Below are 22264 nucleotides of genomic sequence, written 5' to 3'. Positions count from 1 at the left end.
GGGAGGCTGAGGAGTCCCAGATTACGGAGCCAGAGGGGAGTGCGTGTGGTGAGGGCTCTTGCCCTGGCTTGTAGGTGGTCATCTTTTCATTGCATCCTCAAGGTGGAAAGCAGAGAAGAAGAAAGGTGCCCAGTGTCTCTTCAGATAAAGGCACTAATGTCATCAAGAGGGCTCCACCTTCATGACCTAGTTACTCCCAAAGGCCTCATCTCAAATACATTTGCATTAGAGGTTATAGTTTTGACATGTGAATTTGTGGTGGAGGGTCGGGGGGGAGACACAAACTTGCAGTCTATAGCACTGAGCTTTCAAAGTCACTTTTAAAGGTGTCTTTCCCTGATCCTCCAAGATTAGGAACATTTCCCAGATGCACTTTTATACCTATCGCCTTCTTATTAGCATTCATCAAGGAAGAGATTTTTTAAAAAAGAATACCTGTTTTCTTAATTGGAATGAGAACTCTGGGATAGCAGGACTAGGAACAATAATGTTTACTTCTGTTTTCCCAACATCTGTGGCACTGAAAAATATTTGTCATCACACTAACGGTCTGCTTGCTATTTTAAGACATCATGATCTCATTGATGGATTATGATGCAAACTGCCTCACTTTTTCGCTGCCTCTCAAGTCCATGCTGTCCAGCCCTGACTGATCTGTTCTTTTCAAACACTCTTTATCATGTTACACTCCAGTGCAACCACTCTATCACCATGTTATTTATGGAGAAAAAAAAAATGATGCTCCTTAGAGTAACGTTCAAAACCCACCATAATTTTCTGATCGGTTTTTGGAGAGATCAATTAGGCATATTACTATTATCATGGACCAAGCCTCTGAAATCCCCAGAAGGGAGCCAATATTCTCAAGTGACAGGCTTCAGTTACTTAGTACATCACTAGCTTTTTCTCTATATTGGGATGATCTTGAGAGAAGGGAAAGTTGTGGCCTATTATATTGAACTTCTGATGGCTAGTGCAGTAAAGGTGTTAGTTGATATTTATGGAATTGAATAGATAGCCTCTGCTAAACTCTGTACTTTGAAGAACGCAGCATGAATTTATTTAAAGGCACATATAAATAATTTCTTTTTCCTTTGGGAAATTTTAATATTCAGATGTTATTTAAGGCTTAAGAATATCACCACAGTACATCCCACATTTGAGAATTTCCGTGAAATCTCTTGCTAGATAAACAGAATTATCTTGTTAAAGTACAATCACCACCAACTGGGCTAAAGCAAATCCTTTTGGAACCGAACTCAGGGCTTTTAACTTAAATAAATCAATTAGTTTGAATCTGCTGATGGAGATTTGGGAAAGGTTTGCCTGGAAAGTGATTAATGTAAAAAAAAAAAGCCAGTATAAATAAAGCAACCGTATCAAGTTCACTGTAACTTGTCTGGAGAACGTATATGTTAGTAGAAAAAAAAACCTTCTTCGTGGAAATAGTGGAACCAAAAGTGAGAATTTGTCAGGAACCTGTGTATCAGATATTAAAACAACCCATCACTGTTTGTCTAATTTCATGATCACCAAATGGTATTTTAACATAAATCAGTTTCCATTTCTGACTCTTAAGGGCGGCTAAGAAAATATAAGGATTTGAGCTACCAGCTATGTTTAGAAAATGCAGAACTACCAGCTCTGTTTCTTATTAGGAATTGCCATTATGCTTTAAGCTTAGAACATATAAGCCTTTTCTGCCTGTTCTACCCTTGGTCCACCATAGCATCTTCCCTGTCCCATCTCTAACCCCAAAGGATGCTGCATCGAGAAGCTCTGAGCAGCCTATCACACTCTCTCTCACTTTACATAGTTTCCTCTCGGCAGACACCACAAGTCTGTGCTTGTCAGCATTAGCATGTGCCTGAGCTAAAATCTTTAAACCTTTCACTCAACTATTACCTTTTAATGTTGAACTTTTCAAGCATCCATTTTTCTGTCTTATATAAAATTTTCTGGTTAATCGATACCAAAGCTGAAAGCAAGGTTCTATGACTTGTCTTGAGCTATGTCTCTCTGAAGCAACAATACAGTATGGGGATTCTCCAGTCATTTTAAGCTCCATGAAATGCAAACTTCTTTGCGAGAATGGTCATGTGCTTCTTGGAGCCCTACCATTTTGTGTGTCTATCTATTTCTTCCACTAGGTAAACTCAGGATAATCCATGATTTTTATATTTTTCCATGGGAGTTACTTAACAGTGCTTTTATTTTCTGCCAAAGCTCCTGCTGAGAGTGCTGTTTTTAAACAAAGTCTTTTCCATGTACTTAGATGTCTTCAAGGCAATTATTTAAATTTTAGTACTGTAATTATATATTTATTTGTGAGATATTAATGGAAGTATTTTATTATTTTGTCTTAGGGATTACATTTGCTAGTATATTATTGATTTGTCCCTCACTTACATCTTAGAGCTTTCAGATATTTAGTTAGGAGTATCCACAACTTGGCCATTTCTCCATGCTTTTAAGAGCTGTTATGTGATTGTCATAATAAGAAAAGTTAAATTAGATTAAAAACTAGCTCAAAGTTGTACTCAGTTGAGGCTATTCTTTGATGACTGGCTATACAAGAGAATTATCTTAATCTTAGTTATTTAGACAAATAAATAAGTATTTAATGCCTATTTTATATTATGTATAGTATGCATTTTATAATTTTTTACTCACAGTTCTTAGTTAACATATACACAATAAATATAAATTGAATAATGAATATATGAATGCATATATGTATATGTAAATTATTTTTGGCATTTATCTAAATTATGTAAAGAGAAGGTTTGCTCTGAATTCTATATTAGGGAAATAGTTCATTTCAGGCAAACATTTTAAGATGTATTCAAATAGTCTATAAGCCATAAAATCTAAAAATTAAATAACTTATGTTTAAAGGAAGGCAACGATTGAGAGTCAGGCAAGAGAGAGAATTGCTGAGAGTAGGGCTATTTATTCCTAATGATTCTAGTGAGATGCTCACTAGATGAGATTATGAAAGCAGATTTGGAGGGAAATACTTTCTTTCTTCATTCTTACAAGAGGAAAACATATTTCTGCGTGTACAGAACAAAATTAAATCCACTTTGAAATACTATTTATATGAATGACCTTCGATGATATATACTATATTTCGGCTTTTAACATTTGTTCTTAATTAAAATTAAAGTTCCATGAAATATTTATAAAGAACTGTAAGGGGTTTAAAGAAGACCATACCTTAACTGTATTTTCACTGTAAAATCTCCAAGCAATATTTCCAATTACTGAACAATTTTGCAGTTTAATTACCATGTCAGGGCATTGCACTGTTCAAAGAGAAACCACTTGCATCCAAAATATAAATTAAAATTACCTCTAAAAATAAATAAAACATTTTAACTTTACATATAAAACAACAACTTAAATCACCTCTGTGTAGGATATACCATAGAAAAGATACTTAAGCGCCCATGTAAACTATTTACTCTGCACATTTTATCACTCTGAGAAAACCTCAGAAGAATTATTCAGACGTGTAGTTATTATGTTAAACTACCAAGGAAAACTTATATTTATGGTTATGTTATTTCCTTGAGCAGTGAAATAGATATTTTTCCCCACTAAATATCTTTCCAGGTAGGGCAGACAGTAGTGCTGAGAACAAAATGTTGCCTCATAAAACATAATGGTTTTTGGAACATTTGACATCTACTTATGGGAAGTACTCCACCAAACCTGAAAGTTTGAGAAAAATGATAACATAGAAACCTTTTCATGGCAGGCTTCTAGTCTGTGAAGTATTTAGACTTTGTACCCAGAAGTAAAACTTCATGGCTGTAAAGCATTTCAGGTCCTCTGAATATAAAAACATTAAAAATCCCTACGCTATTATTTGAAAAAAGAAGTTGTCGTGGAGTCCTGTTATATGTGATAGGTGGTATATGCCGATGAGATTATTGTAATATGAAAGCATTGAGATCATTAATTTTCTTTGTAATTGTCTTCCTGAAAGTAGCATAATTGAGTTTAAGTTCAGCAGACCAACATCAGCCATAAATTGGCATCCTTCAAGCCACTTGAGCAGTTTCAAGCCTTATAAATATTGGCAAGTTTAGTGAGAGGGACACTTTTAAGAAAATTTCTAAATGAATGACTTCAGTGGCATTGTTAAATATTCACAGGTTGTTTGAGGGAGACCCTGAATATAGAAATGTATTTTTTTTTATCCTTAACAGAGGGTATGTTTTTTATTGATTTTAGAGCGAGAAAGTGGGGGGGGGAGAGAGAGAGAAAGAGAAACATCCATTGGTTGCCTCCCATAGGTGCCCAGACTGGGGAGCAAACACACAGCCTAGGTTTGTGCCCTGCCCGGGAATCAGACCCGCAAGCTTTGGATGCACAGGACAGGGCTCCGACCAACAGCCATCTGGGCCAGGGCCAGAAATGTGAATTCAAATGGAAAAACTACCATGTTAAAGAGGAATCATTGTGTTAGTAAATGGCATTCTTCTTTCAGTGATCTTCCTGTGTTTCCCAATTATTTATTTGCACCAAGGAAGTGAGTAAATGTGTTGAAGCTAAAAAAAGCATAATTAGTTATTAGAAAACAGTCTGTTGTAAAACTGAGAAATCTCAAAAGTAGGCAGTGTATTCAAAATCATTTCCATTGTTTTCCTTCCAACTCAATATCTTCACAAAAAATGAAACAATTTAATCAAGAATAATAATTTAAAATGACTCTCATTTGTTATTTTGGCAGACAGAAAAGATTGTTTTATTTTTATTTATATTTCTCTCATTATTTCCTTGACCATTATTTTGTGTGTAGACAAGTTACATTTTCTCTTTTGTTAATTACCTGTTTACTCATTTTTCATGTGGAATTATTTTCAATTTGAATCAACCATTTATAATTCAAATATGTTTCTCTTTTTATGAAGTTTTAGTAGCATTTTGTTTTACTTGTCTATTTTTTCCTTTGGTTAAATTTTAGTATGTTGAACTTAGAAGGTTGTAGTGTTTGTCAACATTTTTGGACAGGATGGAGGGATTTTTTTCCGTGAACATATAGCTCAGAAAGTTCATCTTGAGTTAATATTTGTGAGATCTGTGTCTGGATTCCTTTTTGGTATGTGGATGTCCAGTTGATCTAGCAACATTCCTTGAAGAGACTGACTTATTTTTTAGATATTTATTTATTTAAAGCAGCATGCTCTATGCAGTGGCAATGCTTTAAAGGCCATTATTATAAGTGCACACAAATTTCACTGCTTAGTGTCCACAGCTGCTTTGTGCGTTATGCTTCGGCAAACACCCTTAGTTTGATCCGCACTGAAGAGTCGCAGTAGAAAAGTGTGTCGTTTCTTCCTTTTATGACAGAACACTGACCTCCAAAAAGACTGCTCTGCAAGCCACAGAGCCTTTAACTGGCAATGATGTTGCTAGAACATGAGCTCTAACTTCTGCTAATACTCTAGTTTACCTTATTTCGAGAACAGTTAAGAGATATTGATGCCTGGCCAGTGTGGCTAAGTGGTTGAGTGTCAACCCATGGACCTGGAGGTCACAGTTTGGTTCCTGGTCAGGGCACATGCCTGGCTTGTGGGCTCGATCCCCAGTAGGGTACTTGCAGGAGGCAGTGGATCAATGATTCTCTCTCATCACTGATGTTTCTGTCTTTCCCTCTCCCTTCCTCTCTCTGAAATCAGTAAAAACATATTAAAAACAAACTATTGAGTACTAATTTTAGTACACATAAGGGATCCGATTTAGTTATACTTGTAAAGCTTGAGGTGTAGAATTCACATTGTCGGAACATACACTAATACCTACCCTGACTTCTGTGAATTCCTTGGTGAATGGCACAGCCTGGTAATGGATATCTAATCTATGAAGACTTGGCAAATTCAGGTGAAATCTGTGTTGTTTTTCTAGAGTTTATTAGAAATGTGATGAGAATCTGCTGAGATTATTGTTCCTCTCTCCACTCCACTGATTTTATGGTAGAACAGATGACAGTCTTAGAAAGACCAGCAAAGCATTTTAGTGATTATGAGATCCATGGCAGGAAATTAGAAGACGCGGGGATACGTGGGCTGTTGCCATTACCCCTTTCTCTTATCTGCACTTGCAGGGATGGAGGGACAGGAAAGGTAAGCAGCTTGCTTTACACATGATTTAAGCAAATGGAGTCTGGATTTCTGAAAAGTGGCTTCATAGACTGAAGTGCTCATCTGGGTTCCTGGGTAGAAATACAGTTTAGGTCAGAATATTAGAAACAGCTTTGTTTGTCCTGAAACAAACTTATCTTATCAAGAGAACTTCAACCTAACTGTCAAGCTGGTCATTAGAAATAACAGGTCTGCTGTGGGAAGGAAAATAACAATTTGAAAATGAAACACAAGAGGCGATTAGTGAAAGAATAAGAGAGGGTAATGCCTCAGGGAGTGGAAACTAAGCAAAGTGAGTCTCATATTTTAATACGTGGGAGTACATATGATCTTATGTTTATTACCAAGGTTTAAAGAGATAGGCTACAAGATTGGAATATAGTAATGGAAATACGTGCCCTGTTCAACAGAAATGGACCAGCTATGAGTCACAGTAGAGCGGATGTGCAGATGCTTAGGTCCTGTGAACCTCTAAAGTGGAAGCAGCATAAAGGAGTGATAAAGGACATGAATAGATTGTCATTTCTAGGACATGATGGCTTTCCTCCTCTACTCTAAAGGCTTCTGAACAAAAGAGGGATAATTTGAACTCTGAATGATGCCAAGGATTAGGGGAAGTTTTATAAAGAAGAAAATAACCTCAACAAAAGGAAGACTTTCTAACAGAGCGACTCAGAACCAAATGAACTGGGTTTTGTTATTAGAAGTTCTGAGTAGAGAAATGGGCAATGAAATGACAGTGTATCAGTATAAAGAATCAAAATGAGGGATGTATGATTAGATTAGATGAATTCAAGTGCTCTTCCAGCCTAGAGATTCTAGAATTCTGTGATACATCAATTTACTTTTACCAAGCTAGTTTCAAATGTATCCCAGTTGTCATTATAATACTGCCAATTATAAAAACTTCTTATAAAATACCAGGAACAGAAACACTGCTTGTTCTGGAACCACATAAATATTCTGCTAAGTCCATTATAAGGCTTTCAGACAGTGTTGCTTTAGCAAATGTGGAATATAGGAAAAAAAAAAAAAATCTGAGCCTAAGATTGAATGCTCCTTCCTAAACATACAGGGAAAATTTTTCTAATTGCACTTTCCAGACAGAGTGTAGAATAGTTATTTGGAAAATATTGTTCCAGGATCACTTGGAACTTTCTCAAGTCTGTGAAAAGCAGTCCCCTTCACTGCACTTCTGTCTTACTGCAGCTTTGTGCAACAAGTCTTAGTGTCAGAGAAGCAGCCGCTAAGAAAGTAATTCATTCTATGTTTAATCATTGGCTACAGGAGATGAAATATGTATCCTGCCTTTATTGACCTTGAATATTTTGTCAGATCAATCCTCCTAAGACTTGAACTTTGCATCACGCCTGTGTATTTTGGTTACCACGTACTCCTGAAAGTCAGAGTAGTGTACATTGGAAAATTCTAAATTCCAGGTTTTCACCGAGTCGGATCAGAGGTTGGAAGAAGGTAGAGAAGCAGCAGCATCACAGCTGGGGGGCAGCTTTCTTCTGAAAGGAACGCACGTCCCACACTTCGCAATTTAGACTTGGAAATATTCTTTAGCTAAGTGAAAAAGACAAGTGTTATACTGAGACTTCCACTTGAGAATCATTTACCAAAATCTGGGAATAACTGTGATTAAACAAAGCATAGATCCCAAAATAATTAGGTTCAATAACTCAGTACAAGCCTAGAATAGAAATTGCATTTGCGGGAGGTCTACCTGATGTGTCTTTCTGTAAAGTCCCAAAGAAGGGGAGAGAACCAGTCATTACTTTTCTGGTAAAGAACATTCCTGGAAGAAAGAACAGCAACACAGAGGCTCTGTGTAGCCGGAGTAGAGGCGGGGCGGGGCAGGAGGAATGGAAGAAAAGATCAGAGCGCTAGCGAGATAGGTGGGAGGAAGGCCATGTAGGACCTTATATTGTCATTAGGATTTTAGTTTTTACTCGGGGAGATGAACCATTGGCGGGTTTTGAGCAGAGGAGCAGCATGAACCCTTTAAGCTTCTGCAGTGAAGAAAAGATTGTAGAAGGATTAGGGCAGAAGCAGTTAGGAGGCTACTGATAAAATTCAGTGAGAACACTGTGACAGTCCTGTTGAGTAGTCAGGCAGGGGTAGGTGAGACTACAGTCTAATGGGAGTAATGATTCTGTTCCACTCTTCATGAAAACATGGATATCATCAACTCCATATTAAAACTGGGCCAGAGATCACAAGATAATTTTTAAAAAAATAATTTTAAATCTGAGTAGTACCTAGAACTTACATGTGCTGTTGTAAGAAGTCTCTTACGTGATCCTCAACACAGCGCTTTAAGTTATATTGAGCAGAGCTTATCCTTTATCTCAAATCAAGACAGTGAATTTCAGAGACGTTAAATGTGAGTGCTGAGTGGTCTGGCCGGCTCGTCACCTGGGTTGTCTGGCAGAAGGGCGAGGAGGCAGAGAGGCCTCCTCGCTTCTACACTACCCACTCCCTGTTTTGTGGCACAAGAGGCCTGAGTCTTTCTACTCCACTGCTCTCTCCTGAAACACTTTAGCACATTTCTTTAAAAACAGGTAATTAGAGTCAATCTGGAACCTATATTGTATTTAATTCTGAAAACTGGTCATTTTCAGCGGTAACAAACTCTTAACACTTCTGCATTTCTGTGCTAAAGTCTGAAAATGTCAATAATTTGCATAAAGAACATGCAAACTATGAAATAAAGCAATTACAGGATATATGAAGTATTTCTAAATATAATTGATACATATTGTTTACTGTTTGCAAAGTATAAATTGCTTGACCCAAACAGATTTGACTTGATTTATTTGTAGATTGTTCATAAGATACAAAACAATTAAAGATAATGACAGTATACTTTTGTAAAATCTCTTTAGTATCTGGCTTAATAGATTGTAATTTTGAGGGACTTTTTTTCCAGCCTTACAGAGATTTATTTATTTTATAAGTTTCTTCAACGAACCACTTTGGTCTTTATTGATCTTCCATTGTATTGTTTTATAGTACATTTTTTCTAAATTTAGAGACCCATGTTTAGCAGAAAAATATTGAGGCTTATGTGATTTTATTAACCAATGTCACCCCAATAAAGTCAATAAAAAAATAAAAAATGAAAAACCATAAAAGTAGACAGTGTATGGCAAAAGTAGGTTTACAGTTGTCAGTATGCTAAAGTTTATTCTTGTATTATTACTTATTAACTATTGTATTATTTTCCATACAAACAACTGTAGACCTACTTTTTTTCTACCCTGTATGTAAAATAAAAAACAGCTACAAAGCAAAGGACAGTTTTTAATTTCTATCTATGAGTAAAGGACTACCTGTAATACGGCAATTTTTTTAACTTTGCTAATTTGAAAAATAAAATAGATAACCTTTTATAACTTTAATGAGAACTTTGCTCTGTAATTCACCTCTTCCTGCAACAGCTTTATTAAGCTCTCCCTCCACAGTTGTTGTTTTTCTTCTGTACATAAACATTTAAATCTTTCAGCACAAAAATAAGCACCCTCCTCATTACCCCCCCAAAAAAGCAAGCAAGCAAAACACTTGTCTTGATATTGCCATTTTATAGCTTAACTTCATTCATTTATTCATTCAAATATTTACTCTGCAAACATTTATTTATCATAACGCTTGATACTGTAGAAACAGGGAGAGGAGACACAGTTCTCCATCAAAAACACAAGGAAGGAGGCCCAATAAGCATTCTATTATATTCAGTGAGTGATGTTGCTAAGAGAACACGTAGCAAGATAATCCAATGCAGGACACTGCAAAGATGATGATGGAACAGAAATCTTGTAGTTGATATTTTACCGAAAACAAACCAACCAACCCCTGGATGGTTCTGCTTATGTTATTGAAACTAGCTTGTGTGCCCACCACTTGAAAGTTACAGCTTTTTTTTTTTTTTTTTTAACATCTACTAATGATCTAAATGGAAAATCCAATGACTCATCCTCAACCACCCAACACTTCAAATCTTTCATCTCTCAAGATGTCGCTCAAACACCCCCTCATTCCTGAGCCACTTCTTTCTTCATCATCCAGACTGTACTCCTGGAGAATTTAATTAATACAAACACGAGCAATGCTGATCTACTGGTTTGTATTATGTTTTTGAAATTGTCTTCACCTGTGTCTAAACTTTCATCATTGTGAGGCTACATCATCCACAGAGCCTAACACATCTCCCTGAACCTAACTCATACTAAAAAAATACTGATTTAATGAATGAATCTAGAAGAATATAGAATTAATCTAGAAAGTGTGCCATTTTATCAACTTGAATTACTAAACAATATAAGGAAGCATCTAATTGTGTAGACTTAAGATAATAAGATTTAGGCATTTAGATATGCCATTATAAGTAAAATTAAAATATGTATACACACACAAGGTACTCACAGAATACCAACATCTATAAAAAATTAATTGTAAATTGAGTTTTTAGCAAGTTACTTTTTTATGTTTTTGCACATAGAGGCAACATGTTGGCTACATCAAGTGGTGACACTACAGTTAAATTATGGGACCTGTGTAAAGGCGACTGCATCTTGACCTTTGAAGGACACAGACATGCAGTGTGGTCCTGCACATGGCATTCCTGTGGTGATTTTGTGGCATCTTCTTCTTTGGATACAACCAGCAAAGTCTGGGATATCAACAGGTAAGAAGTACTTTAAACATTATTAATCCTCTATGTTGATAAACATGCATCGGTAATGTTTTTTCCCCCTCAATGCTACCACTGAGAAGCATTTTCTAAAAAACTGTTAGCTGATAAAATTGTAGGAAACTACTTAAAATCTCTGTGAAATCCATTTCTAACTCCATTAGTCTTTGTTGATATAATTAGTCCTTTTGGAGTGTAGGTGTCGGGATCAAGCCTATGTAATAAGATTAGAATTGCTTCATTGGAAGGCTGTTTGTTTTAAGCAACATAGAAACAAATACTTGTTTTAAAGAGTTAGGTTGTTAATTCTTTCTTTCACAGGGTTATTATCTCTGTATTATCAAACTAACAATTTAATAGACATAACTATGGCAGAAATAATTACTTGCTTTATGCTTAATTTTAATAAAATATGTTTCCAAATTAAATGCTTCTTGGCAATTCAAAATTATAAGAATTAATGCAATTTATCATATGTAAAGTTCTATATAATATCATATGAATGTAGAAGTTTTTTCATTTTGCTTTTAATTCGAGAAAAACAAACTTGTTACGTGTAGTGTCAAAATACATGTGATTCATATATGTTTGGATTACTACTTTCTGTTACGTATACAAATAAGATATAAAGCGCTACTCTCAAATATCATGATTGCTCCAGCTGGCTAAGGTATTATAAATCATCCGTCAGACTTCCGATCACCTTAATTATTGAACAGCGCCCAGATTCTAAATATATAAGTCATAAGGATTCCTAAAAATTTAGGTAAACAGTTGTCACTGAGCCATTTAATTTATTTTGTACGAGGAAAATGGACTCATTTTAAAGGTGGACACTGCTGCTTTGAGGCCATGTGTAAACCTTGAAAAGACTTTCTCCATTCTTCCTTGACTCATGGGTAATATATTTAGAAGTGGGGTAAGTAAGGTGCTTGGAAAATGTCAGCAGATTTTCTGGGAGGATTCATTGAAAGTGTGTGCTCTGTCCTTTGAGTAATTTGATTGTCTCCTAATGCTGTGTGCCAGGTATTATGCTATTTTTTTCTCAAGACCAAAATCACCCTTGTATATCTGTTCTGGTGATGCTGGGAATTGGAAATTTGCAAACCATGTTTTTGCTTTGCCAGCTGACGTGCTGTTAGGCTTTAGCAATAGGGGTCACTTGTAGAAGACTGCAGGGCTGGCGGAGGAAGAGGGGGCTTGCTCCTTCCTGTCTCCTTTCTGTGGACTTCTCCTGGACTTCCAGTTCCAGTGAGCATCGGTCTAGCAATACTTCACCCCAGCAGCAGCAGGCCGTTCTCATCACAGCAGCCGAATCCAGTTGGCAGTTTCTCCAACACTTGCACAAACAGGCGCATCATCAAAGACATTAGCCTCGGCAAGTAGGTGCCCTCTTTTCAGAGGCCCGAGTTTCCAGCTCTGCATGACCCCTCCTCTGAGTTGCAGGACACCAATATCAGCAGAAAAGTGCCCCCCCCCCCGCCCCCAGAGGGCTGAGTTTCAGCTCTGTAGGCCCCCCTTCCCAACGCTCTAAGTTTCAATAATTTACCCTATTCCCTTTGTTCACTCGTTCCTACAGATAGTAGCTCCTTTCTGCAGTTGCTTTCCCCATAATACCTTAATGTTTTCTTTTTCTCTTTTTAGTTACCTAGTTAACAACTTTATATAGTTTAAAAGCATGTATTAAATCCTTACTATTAAAACGACGGGTGCAAATTCTGTGTCCTAACTAGACTATGACAGATACAGGGCAGTAATTAATGGGTGAAGAGCATCATCCACCACAGAGACTCAGGTAAATAATGTTGGAATATGCTGTGTGAGGAAACATGGCTGTGAATAATTCATTTTAGACTTAAAATAGTGACAATTTGAGATGTTTTAATTTTCAAATGGGTACCATTTGGTTATCTGGGATAACCAATCACACATAATTCTTAGCTTTATGTTTCTAATTATGTGACCATATTTCATAAATATTTCTTACAATAGATTAATGGAATTAAAAAAAATACTTTATTGAGATATGATTGACATACAAAAAGCTGTAAATATTTAATGTAGACAACTTGATGAGTTTGGAGGAAAGTCTGCACTCATGAAATCATCACCAGTCTATGCCATAAATATATCTATCACCTCTGAAAATTTTCCCTGCCCTCTTTATCTAACCTCTTAGCAAATTTTTAAATATAAAATACAGTATTGTTAACTATAGGTGCTATGTTGTACAGCATATATCTCTAGGACTTAATCATCTTACATAACTGAAAATTTAATACTAGTATCTAATTTTAATTTTTATCACCTTTGGCTTAAATGAGGAGCCTAATAGAAGATTGTGGCTCATTCTCAAATATAACATATCTTCGAATGCCTTATTCAATCATAGTGTTTAAACCAAGCTATGGTTTCAAATGAATTCCCAAAAGACTCTGCCCTTCTTAGAATGATATCAAACACTTTGACTTGACACATTGTCTTTATGACCCTGATCCAAATGCTGTCTTCCAGCTGATCCCCAGTAGATATAGATATAACAGATGAAAATTTCTACTGATTGATGCCCAAAATGCTTTACATTTCAAAATTCCCATGACTGTCAAGAGCTCACTTTCATCATTAAAGACCAAAAACTTATACTAATTTTGAAGTAGACAAATTTTGACAGATAATGGAGAAATTGATTATTGATACATCTTTCAGAGTTTAAATCAAAGCACTGAACTGTAATTTATTGTTACTCATGAGTCAATGCTGTGTAGATATGTCTAAAACTAGTGTCTGATTCAAAAATTTCCTGGATTATTGGAACCAGCTTAGTGACTTAAAAGGAGAGGTTATTTGCTTTGATAAGACTTTAGTAGTAGAAGCTGTTCTGTGCTGGGTCATATACTCTTATCTTGATGCCACATAGTTCTTAATAAGAAAAATGATATTGATAGACTGTTCTGTTCACCAAAGTAAGAAGAATTAGAACATATTTTTCTCTTTTACGCTCTGCCCTTCCCTAGAGCCCCTGGCTCTAGCTCTTCAACTGTTCCTGAATAGGACATCATCTACCAGGACCATCCAATTAGCTCCACACCAGAAAATTAGATAGCTGTTAATTATAATTAATGTAAAAAATCCAGTTCAAGATCCACTTTTGCTAAATGCTAATAAGAGCAATATCTGTGGCACTTTTAGTCTGGATGCATCACACGCTGTAAGGCTTCCATGAATAATTAACAGTAGTACTTCAATAATCTTCTGAATGATCATTTATATAAAGTGGAAATATATACGTGTTTCAATTTGTAATAATTGATTTCTAGCTTAATTTTCAAATATATTCCTTAAAAATCAGTCTTAAAACACACCCACACTTACACCCACACTATTGTATCCTAAGCAGAGAGTGCTTGGCAAATGGCAGTTTGTTTGCATGAATGATAAACAACCAAAAAATCAACACACATAGAAGAAAATGTTATCCTGTACTCAAACTATAATTTAATTATTGTCTTATTCTACATGAATCTATGAAGTGATGAAAATAAGATAGGAGAATCAGAAGATATCTCAGTTGGCTATAAAAATAATTTGTGTTTCTTTAAATCATAAGATTATCAATAAGTATTCATGAAATGAATTACCAGTATCTGGATATATTACAGACATTAGAAAATTCTCAGATTCCATTACTTCCTTCAATCAGATTACAGGTAGTTTTAAAATGTAGCAGTTTTGAAGCAGTCAGAGAATATGCATTGCATCTGAAATTTATAATATCAGGTAGGGTGTTCTGGTTGACTTGTGGCAGCTTTTCTTCCAAGGTAGCTGGATATTTAGCTGAGTAGCTATATACACCGTCACTCTGATATTTGGAAGGCAGACCATGTGCCTGCTTTGTAGCTTGAGAGGAAGACATTGGAGCCAAAGTTACTGAGTGTAGCTGCCCCCACTGCCTTTAACAAGATACTACACAGGGAAGAACTGAGTTGGTTGTAGCAAGGATGGAAGGAAAAAGAGAGTTTTGTAAAATCCAACAGCTTCTGCACCTCCAACAGTGGGAGATAAATCTGTTGCCCTCATATCCAAATGTATGGTTTCAGATGAACTCAAGATTAAGTTGAGAGAGAAAACGGAAGCAGTTTTAAAAACTTTGTTTCGAATGGTAATTTGTGATCACTGCTGCTCTGCATTGACTGTAAGCAAATATATCAGAAACCTACCAAGTTTTTGAGAGAATTATATTGACAATGAAACCATGAACCTATCCTTAATATCCTCATGACTCTTCAAACTGTAAAACTGTCCTCAGGGTCCTTAACTTGCATCCAAAGGGGGTGGCCTTGGAGTGTTTTACAATCTGCAATGAAGGCACAGGCCACAGCACCCACATCAGATGTGGCCAGAGAGGTAATGGACAAGAAAAGCCTTGGCCGTGGAATAAATCTAGAGGCCACGGAGAACAATGGACAGAGGGTCTCCCCTTAGGGAGAGGCGTGATCCAATCAAAGGGTTTTTTCAGTGCAACGGCCAAGTTCCTCATGATGCCGGCCCAGGATTCTGTCGCTGTTTGGACTGGTGACTCTCGTGTGTTTCCCATCTTTCTCCTTTCTTTTTTGGAGTTTGTGCTAAAGTCGCTCTGTCTTTGCTGCACTGTTTCCCATTGTGCTTGTGGTGGTGGAGGAGGCAGAAAGCTTGGCTTTCACTTTGTTGGTCACCAGAACACGAGTGACACCTCTGAGCCCGGTGGAGCGGATTGTGCCCCATGCAGAGACCACGGGCTGTGAAATCCACGCAGCAAACGATGGGACTTTGTGTGGTCTCCTCGTTGGGGATGGGTAGATCAGTGACTACTCTGAAAGTGAAAGGAGGGATGGCACAGAGATTTGGTGGGCAAAAGGCCGAACTGTGGCAGATTTTGTTAGCTGTTTGCCAGAATCCACTCTCTTCTTCTTCATGGTAGTTGGGCACCTCACTGTCCATCTAAATGCTATGTTTTCATCTTCCCTTCGGTGTGTGGTTATGTCACTACGTTCTCTACAATAGAATATTAGTTGAGGTGATAGATGCCATTTCTACATTCTTTTTTTAAGTTTTATTTTTAATGGAATTTATTGGGGTCATTGATTAATAAAATTATATAGGTTTCAGGCGTACAGTTCTATAATATAGCACCTGTACACTGTATTGTGTGTTCACCACCCCAAGCCAAGTCTCCTTCCTTCACCATTTCTACATTCTTTCCCCTCGTGGTCTGATGGAATATCAATGGCAATGACCAGGGTAATCTTAGCAGCCCCTTATGGAAAATGACAGGGCGGTCGTCAACCTGCTTGAAGTAAAGCCACTCCTGCTCCCCACCCCTCACCTCCAGCTATCCTTCAACGTTCTCCAGATTCTTTAGCACTAAGAAAGTAAATCTTATTTTATTTAAGACATTGTAGTTCTAGTCTCCTTGTTATAGCACTTGAGCTGCCAAGTCCAATATAGGCACCTGGTAAATAGTTTTTAGGTGATGTTTTCCCCTCAAAACACATTAATAAGGCAAGAAAGACAAGCCCCGCGATATTCTCAAAGTTATTTGGATAGGGCAGTGACAAACATTCTGTGCTGATAACAGATGGCTATACAACCCCGGTAATTTTTTCCCTTCCCCTTCTCATTTGCCTTGATGTTTGCTCACAGTCCTGTTGGAGCTGTGGATCCGTACTTGCCAGTAATAATGCCTGTAAGTTGAATAACTGGCTTATGTTCAAGTGGATGCCTATTAGAGTAGCTGTAAATTATAAGAACATATGCAACTATAATATATTACTTCTCCATTAGTGGAAATCTGATTCAATAATAATTATGTCATTTAAACAATAAAAAGCACCGAGGATCTCAATTTTATAGTAGCATTGACTATATTTACTGATGAGAATCAGCTTTTCTGATTGCAGTCAAGCTGTTGGAATACAAATAGTGCCTTCCATGTGGTTGCCCTAACAAGTTTTTTAAATTTAATTTTATTTATAGACCCAATATATACACATTTAGCACTTACTCTGTTATGTGCACTGTTTTAGTCACTAAGCTATAGCATTAAACAACAACAACAACAAAAACCCACAACAACTCCTGCCCTCGTGTAGACAGCATTCTGTTGGGAATCAGAAAACAAGCCACATGAAAAAAAAATAATAATTATATGTACAGTATTTAGGAATGATGCGTAATGTAGAGAAAAAAAATGTGGAAGGCGGAAAGGAATGGTGAGCACTGGAAGGAAGTACGATTTTAAACAGGATGGTCAGGGAAATTCTCAGTGTAAAGCTGACCTGTGCCTAACCTGCAGCAGGGGCCACAACAAGCCAAGGTGGCATCCACAAGGGGAACGTTCCCAGCCCCCTGGGTGGGCAGCTTCCTATGGTGGCAGCAGGGTCCACGCGGCCTAGAAACAGCGAGGAGGCCGGCGCGGCTGAGTAGAACGGCCGGGGGAGTTCACGGTGGAGGCGAGCCGCTGGTTACGCGGGTGCCCCCGTGCAGCACGGCCTCATACCACACGCGGACGACTTTGACCCTAACTCTCAGCGAGGCGGGAAAGCACCGGAGAGCTTTGAACAGCAAAGCAACGCAGTGTTTTACATCTTAGCAGACAGACTCTGGTCACTGTCGAGGTTAGACTGTGGCGGGAAAGGGAAGGGGCCAAGGGTAAAGGCAGGAAGACAAGCCGGGGAGCTATCTCAACAGTCCAGGCAAAAAGTCCGCGAGAGCTTGAGGCACAATGGGAGCAGTAAAGGTAATAAGAATTTGTTTTATTCTGGATAGATTTGGAAGATAAAGCCCATAGGAATTGGTGACATATTGTGAGTTATGAGAAAATGAGAAAACAAATCACCGGTTACGTTTTGAGACACCTGAAAAGCAAAAGGTTTATTCTCTTTATACTAGGACACTAATGTAAACTTTACAGAAGGCTTTTCCCACCGGGCTCATCAGCAGGAATTCCAGAAACAGCTGTAGAAGGGGGAATGCCTTCACGTTGTTCATCTAACGCATAATTTTCCATTGAAAATTACTTGAATGTCCCTTCCTGCCCGTCAGCATTGCTTTCTTTGTAATTTAAAATGTATTTCCCAGTCATAAGCCCTGAGCTGAGATGAAGCAAACAGAAAGCTATAGATAATGGGAACAGCTAAAATTTAGAAAAAAGAAGTGTGAAATATTAAGATTCCCTAACGCTGAGTTATCGTCTCCTAATAATATGTAGTATAAATCTCTTTTGGGTAAATAATGCACCAAGCTGGACTCTAAAAATGGAAGAGATTTCTTTCTTTATTATAAAATTAGTAATAATAAGAAAGCACCAGATAAGTTATAAAAATGGAGTTTAGTATTTATAATAGGAAGCATTTCATTAATAATTCATTTCATGTCCTTTATGATTCATTTGCAAAGTTGGATACTTTAGAGATGAAGAACATATTGCACAATATTAATGGTTTTAAAACATAATGTAAGAAGCATGAAGACCCAAGGGCATAGATTATTGGTACATTAATACCTGTCTGGTAAAGACCCCCCCAGTTTGCCCTCTTACACTTGCAAAGACACCTGAGGTATCTGTAATGCCCGCTGAAGCAGTTCTTGAAACATAATTATGTTACATTAAAAGAAATGGTAATACCGAGATTGACCTCTTATGATCAATTTATCCTGTTCTAAGAAGAGTAAATCAATTCTTCCATCTCCTTGGGTCTTCATTTCTATCGAAGTTAATAGCTCCCCCTTGAAGTATAGACTGTAAGTTATGTCTGCGTATTATTGAAAGTAGCTCTATGGATAAGCACAAAAATGAGCACAAAGAAAACGGCATATACTTGTTTCCTGCCATCTTTCCTCCCAAGCGGTGTGTAATTCATAAGCACTATCCGAGAAATACCTACATTAGGGAGAAAGCTGTATGTTAAATCAAAGTTTAGATTTCATCTAGCAAGTCTTACTGGGATCACAAAATCGGGAAGCTCCTGCCCCGGCTGGTGTGACTCAGTCGGCTGGGCGTCGTCTCATGCCCCAAAAGGTGCCAGTTTCACTCCGTCGGGCACAGGCCCGGGCCGCGGGCTCCATCCCTGGGAGGGGGCGTGCAGGAGGCAGCCGATCGATGTTTTGCTCTCACATGGATCTCTCTCTCTCTCTCTCCCCCTTCCTCTCTCTATAAAAATCAATTAAAATATTTTTTAAAAGAGTAAAGAAAATTCTCAACATTACCTGATGATATGAATATCAATCTAGCAAATCTAAGGAAATCAATTTAAAAAATTGGGAAGCTATAAACCAATATGGCTTTGTGCATATGGATGAAAAATGCTTTGAACAACAGTGTCCACTGTGATAATTTGCCCTGAATATTCTCAGTATGCATGGATTGATCAATAAAAGAATTACATATCATTAAGATTTTAAAATTCAGTCCTGCACATTCTATTTCATATAAATGAGTTATATAATTTGTATCTAACTTGCATTAAATAAAGTACAGTTATGTCACAAAACAGCTAACCTGTATATTAGAAATAATTTTGATGGGTATTGATGGAGCTATAGATATTCCAATAAGACTTAATATAGGCATTTTGTGACATGTTATATTATTACTCTATTACCACCAATTAAACAAGCACTTTAACATATAAAAGTTGCAACACCCTTTTCCACCCCACCATAAGAATCTGGTCAATGTCTTAGTCTACCTTACTGCTAATAACTAAAAGGGTTTATCCTGTTTCTTCATTAATATATGTTAAAATGAAATATAGGTATAGTACAGATGAGGTAAAAAACTAAAATGTATAATATATTTTTATATTTAAGGTTTAATCATATATTTGTGTACATGTGTGTACATATTAAAATGGTGAAGTATATATGTATTAGTATTAATGCAGTGAGATTAAATATTCACCTCTAATTTTAGAGTTACATAAATATTTGACTATCTCAGTATGATAAATATCATCTAATCAAATGGTATTTTATTTATTAATTATGCTTTATCTATGACTCCAAAACCCAACTTGTTTTAAATCATTTATTTGAAACAGTAAAAACTAAGTGTTATCATGGCCCTGAAACATTGTTCTGGAATTAGTGAAATGTTTTCATATAAAGACAACTCTGAGATTGGATTCGTTATTTAAATAAATTGAATGTCCAAGTGCATCAAATCAAAATAAAAGATATAAACTAGTTGATATAAAAATAGCAAGCAATAAAGTTTTAGGTGGAATTAAACTACTTTCATATGAAATCATGTTGTTAGATACAAAGCACTTCCTACTTAGATAATAAAGGTAAATTTGTTCTGTTCGATAAACCACTAGGGAATAAAATTTTCATAGAAATTTTAAATATTACTTCATACTCTCTGATATGAGTTTGTGCAAAATCCTAACATGTATCAATAAGGGCAGAACCTGTTAACATGCCCTGGGTAGAAAATGAGAGACTGACTTCAGTCAAGGAACATGGAGTGATTGATCCATGGGTCAGTCCTTACAACGTAGAATGTCCTGCAGGAAGCTATACCTTTAGAAGGATTTCACCTTTTTATTTGGCCTGTAATTTCTTGAAATATTTACTAGATTTGACCGCAGATTTACTAAAAATTCCCTTTTACTTAGAAATTGATTATTCATGACCTCAGTATTTACCAACTGCATACCTAGTCAACTGCTGATAACCTACCCCTTTTCAATTAAATGAAATAAAAATTTTATTAGGTACCCAGACCACCTAGTTAAGGTATTTCAGTGCAGTTTTCACATGAAGAGTGAACTTGCCTGTGATGCTTCTGTTTCAGTTTGGTTTGGGGTTATTGTGTCAGGGTTTTGTTGTTGTTTGAGTAAGGAAGAATTCGATGAAATTTAGAATTGGCAAAAAGCAATCTGAAATGTTATTCAATAGTTACAATTAGAAGTAATTATACTAAGATGTGTTGTATCCCACTGTGCTTATATTTAAATTTTCTACTACTGACTAGTAAAATGCGTACCTAAATTATGTGCTTCCTAAGTGTACAGGCAGATTCAGAGGGATCTAAAAAACTGTTTTTTTCTTACTTAAACTAAGTAATGCAGACATTTAAAAATTATTCTTGAAGATGTAGAATGAGTTAATTATAGTTATTTTATGTATTATTGTCTGAATACATGTCCAACTAAAATTCCTTAACCATAAATTTAAAATTTAAAGTTGCTGTTAGAAATTCATGGTGATTATGTAAGTGTACGTTTTAAAAGGTGAAGTGTTTTAGCCTAGAAACACAAAACATATCTTTATATATGAAAGCCATAACTACTGCAAAAAAAAGTGAGTACTTGACATTTTTTCTTGAATATCTTTGCCCAGATTTTTGACAAATTTATAAAAGCACTTTTTCGAAAATATTAATGTCAGCATCTCCAGAATAAATATAACTTTACTATTTTACATACATGAATTAATATATTATAGCTATATGCAAAACTGTAATAATAAATTATATCTCTGTACCCAAAGGTACTGGCTACATGCTTAATATTCATTATGAACTATAAATCTCTTACACAAATAACATTAACTAATAAATATGTGTTAATTATCTATGCGGTCATCTCTGCTCCCTGCTCTCATTCCCTCCTACTCATTTCTAAGCAGGCTGTGACGTCTTAGACTTGAGGCTTTCAGTGATAGATCCAACAATAAATTAACTCTTAGTTATATAAATATCATGGCTCTTATTATCTATGTTCGTATTCTACCTACGAACCCTATCCCCAAATCAGGTCTGATTGTTTATCATCGCTTAAGAGGCCATTGGTATTAATACCATAAGACTAACAGCGGCTGTGTTTATTTGGATCACCACAGTGAAACCAGTCACCATATTCTAGATATTGTCCACATATCCACCAACCTGAATTGTTCTCTCACTCACCTCTCCTGGCCTTTCCACTGTAGAATTTGTGTCAGTAACCCCATACAAATTTAACTTTTCCATTGTACTTGTATGAATTAATATATCATAGATGTGCACAAAACTTGAAAATAAATTTTATATATGCACCTCAAGGACAGGGCCTACATGCTTAGTATTCACTGTGAGTTGTAAATATTCGGGGAAAAATTAAGTGGAGGAAGTTGCAGGCTCCATGGGAAAAGGGACTGAATTTCCGCATGGGATAGCTAGTTTAAGCAAGAAAACAGAGTATATTGAAGAGACTGGGGACATGGAATGTCTGGCTGATGACAAGCATTGAAGTCTAATGCATACAGTGGCTGTTCCAATTCCTTTGTCTTGCCAAACCCCCTCCCTTTATTGTTATCTAAAATAACTTCTGCCTGTTTTTTCTTGGCCAGTAAATTGTCATAATTCTTATCTAATTATATTTTTCATTCTGAC

General features: G+C 36.5%; 1 protein-coding gene across 1 annotated transcript in view; it reads left to right on the top strand.

Moving 5' to 3' along the window:
• SPAG16 (sperm associated antigen 16) overlaps positions 1-22264 on the top strand; it is a 403525-nt gene that overhangs the window by 272023 nt on the left and 109238 nt on the right. The window contains exon 12 of the mRNA XM_016196754.2: positions 10657-10842. Coding sequence (XP_016052240.2) covers positions 10657-10842 — 186 coding nt within the window. The remainder of the gene's footprint in view (positions 1-10656; positions 10843-22264) is intronic.

The sequence above is a fragment of the Miniopterus natalensis genome, chromosome 8, assembly GCF_054644295.1.
Source record: "Miniopterus natalensis isolate mMinNat1 chromosome 8, mMinNat1.hap1, whole genome shotgun sequence".
NCBI lineage: Eukaryota > Metazoa > Chordata > Mammalia > Chiroptera > Miniopteridae > Miniopterus > Miniopterus natalensis.
Note: the sequence above shows the minus strand (reverse complement) of the source record. Positions and strands in the feature narration are given on the sequence as shown.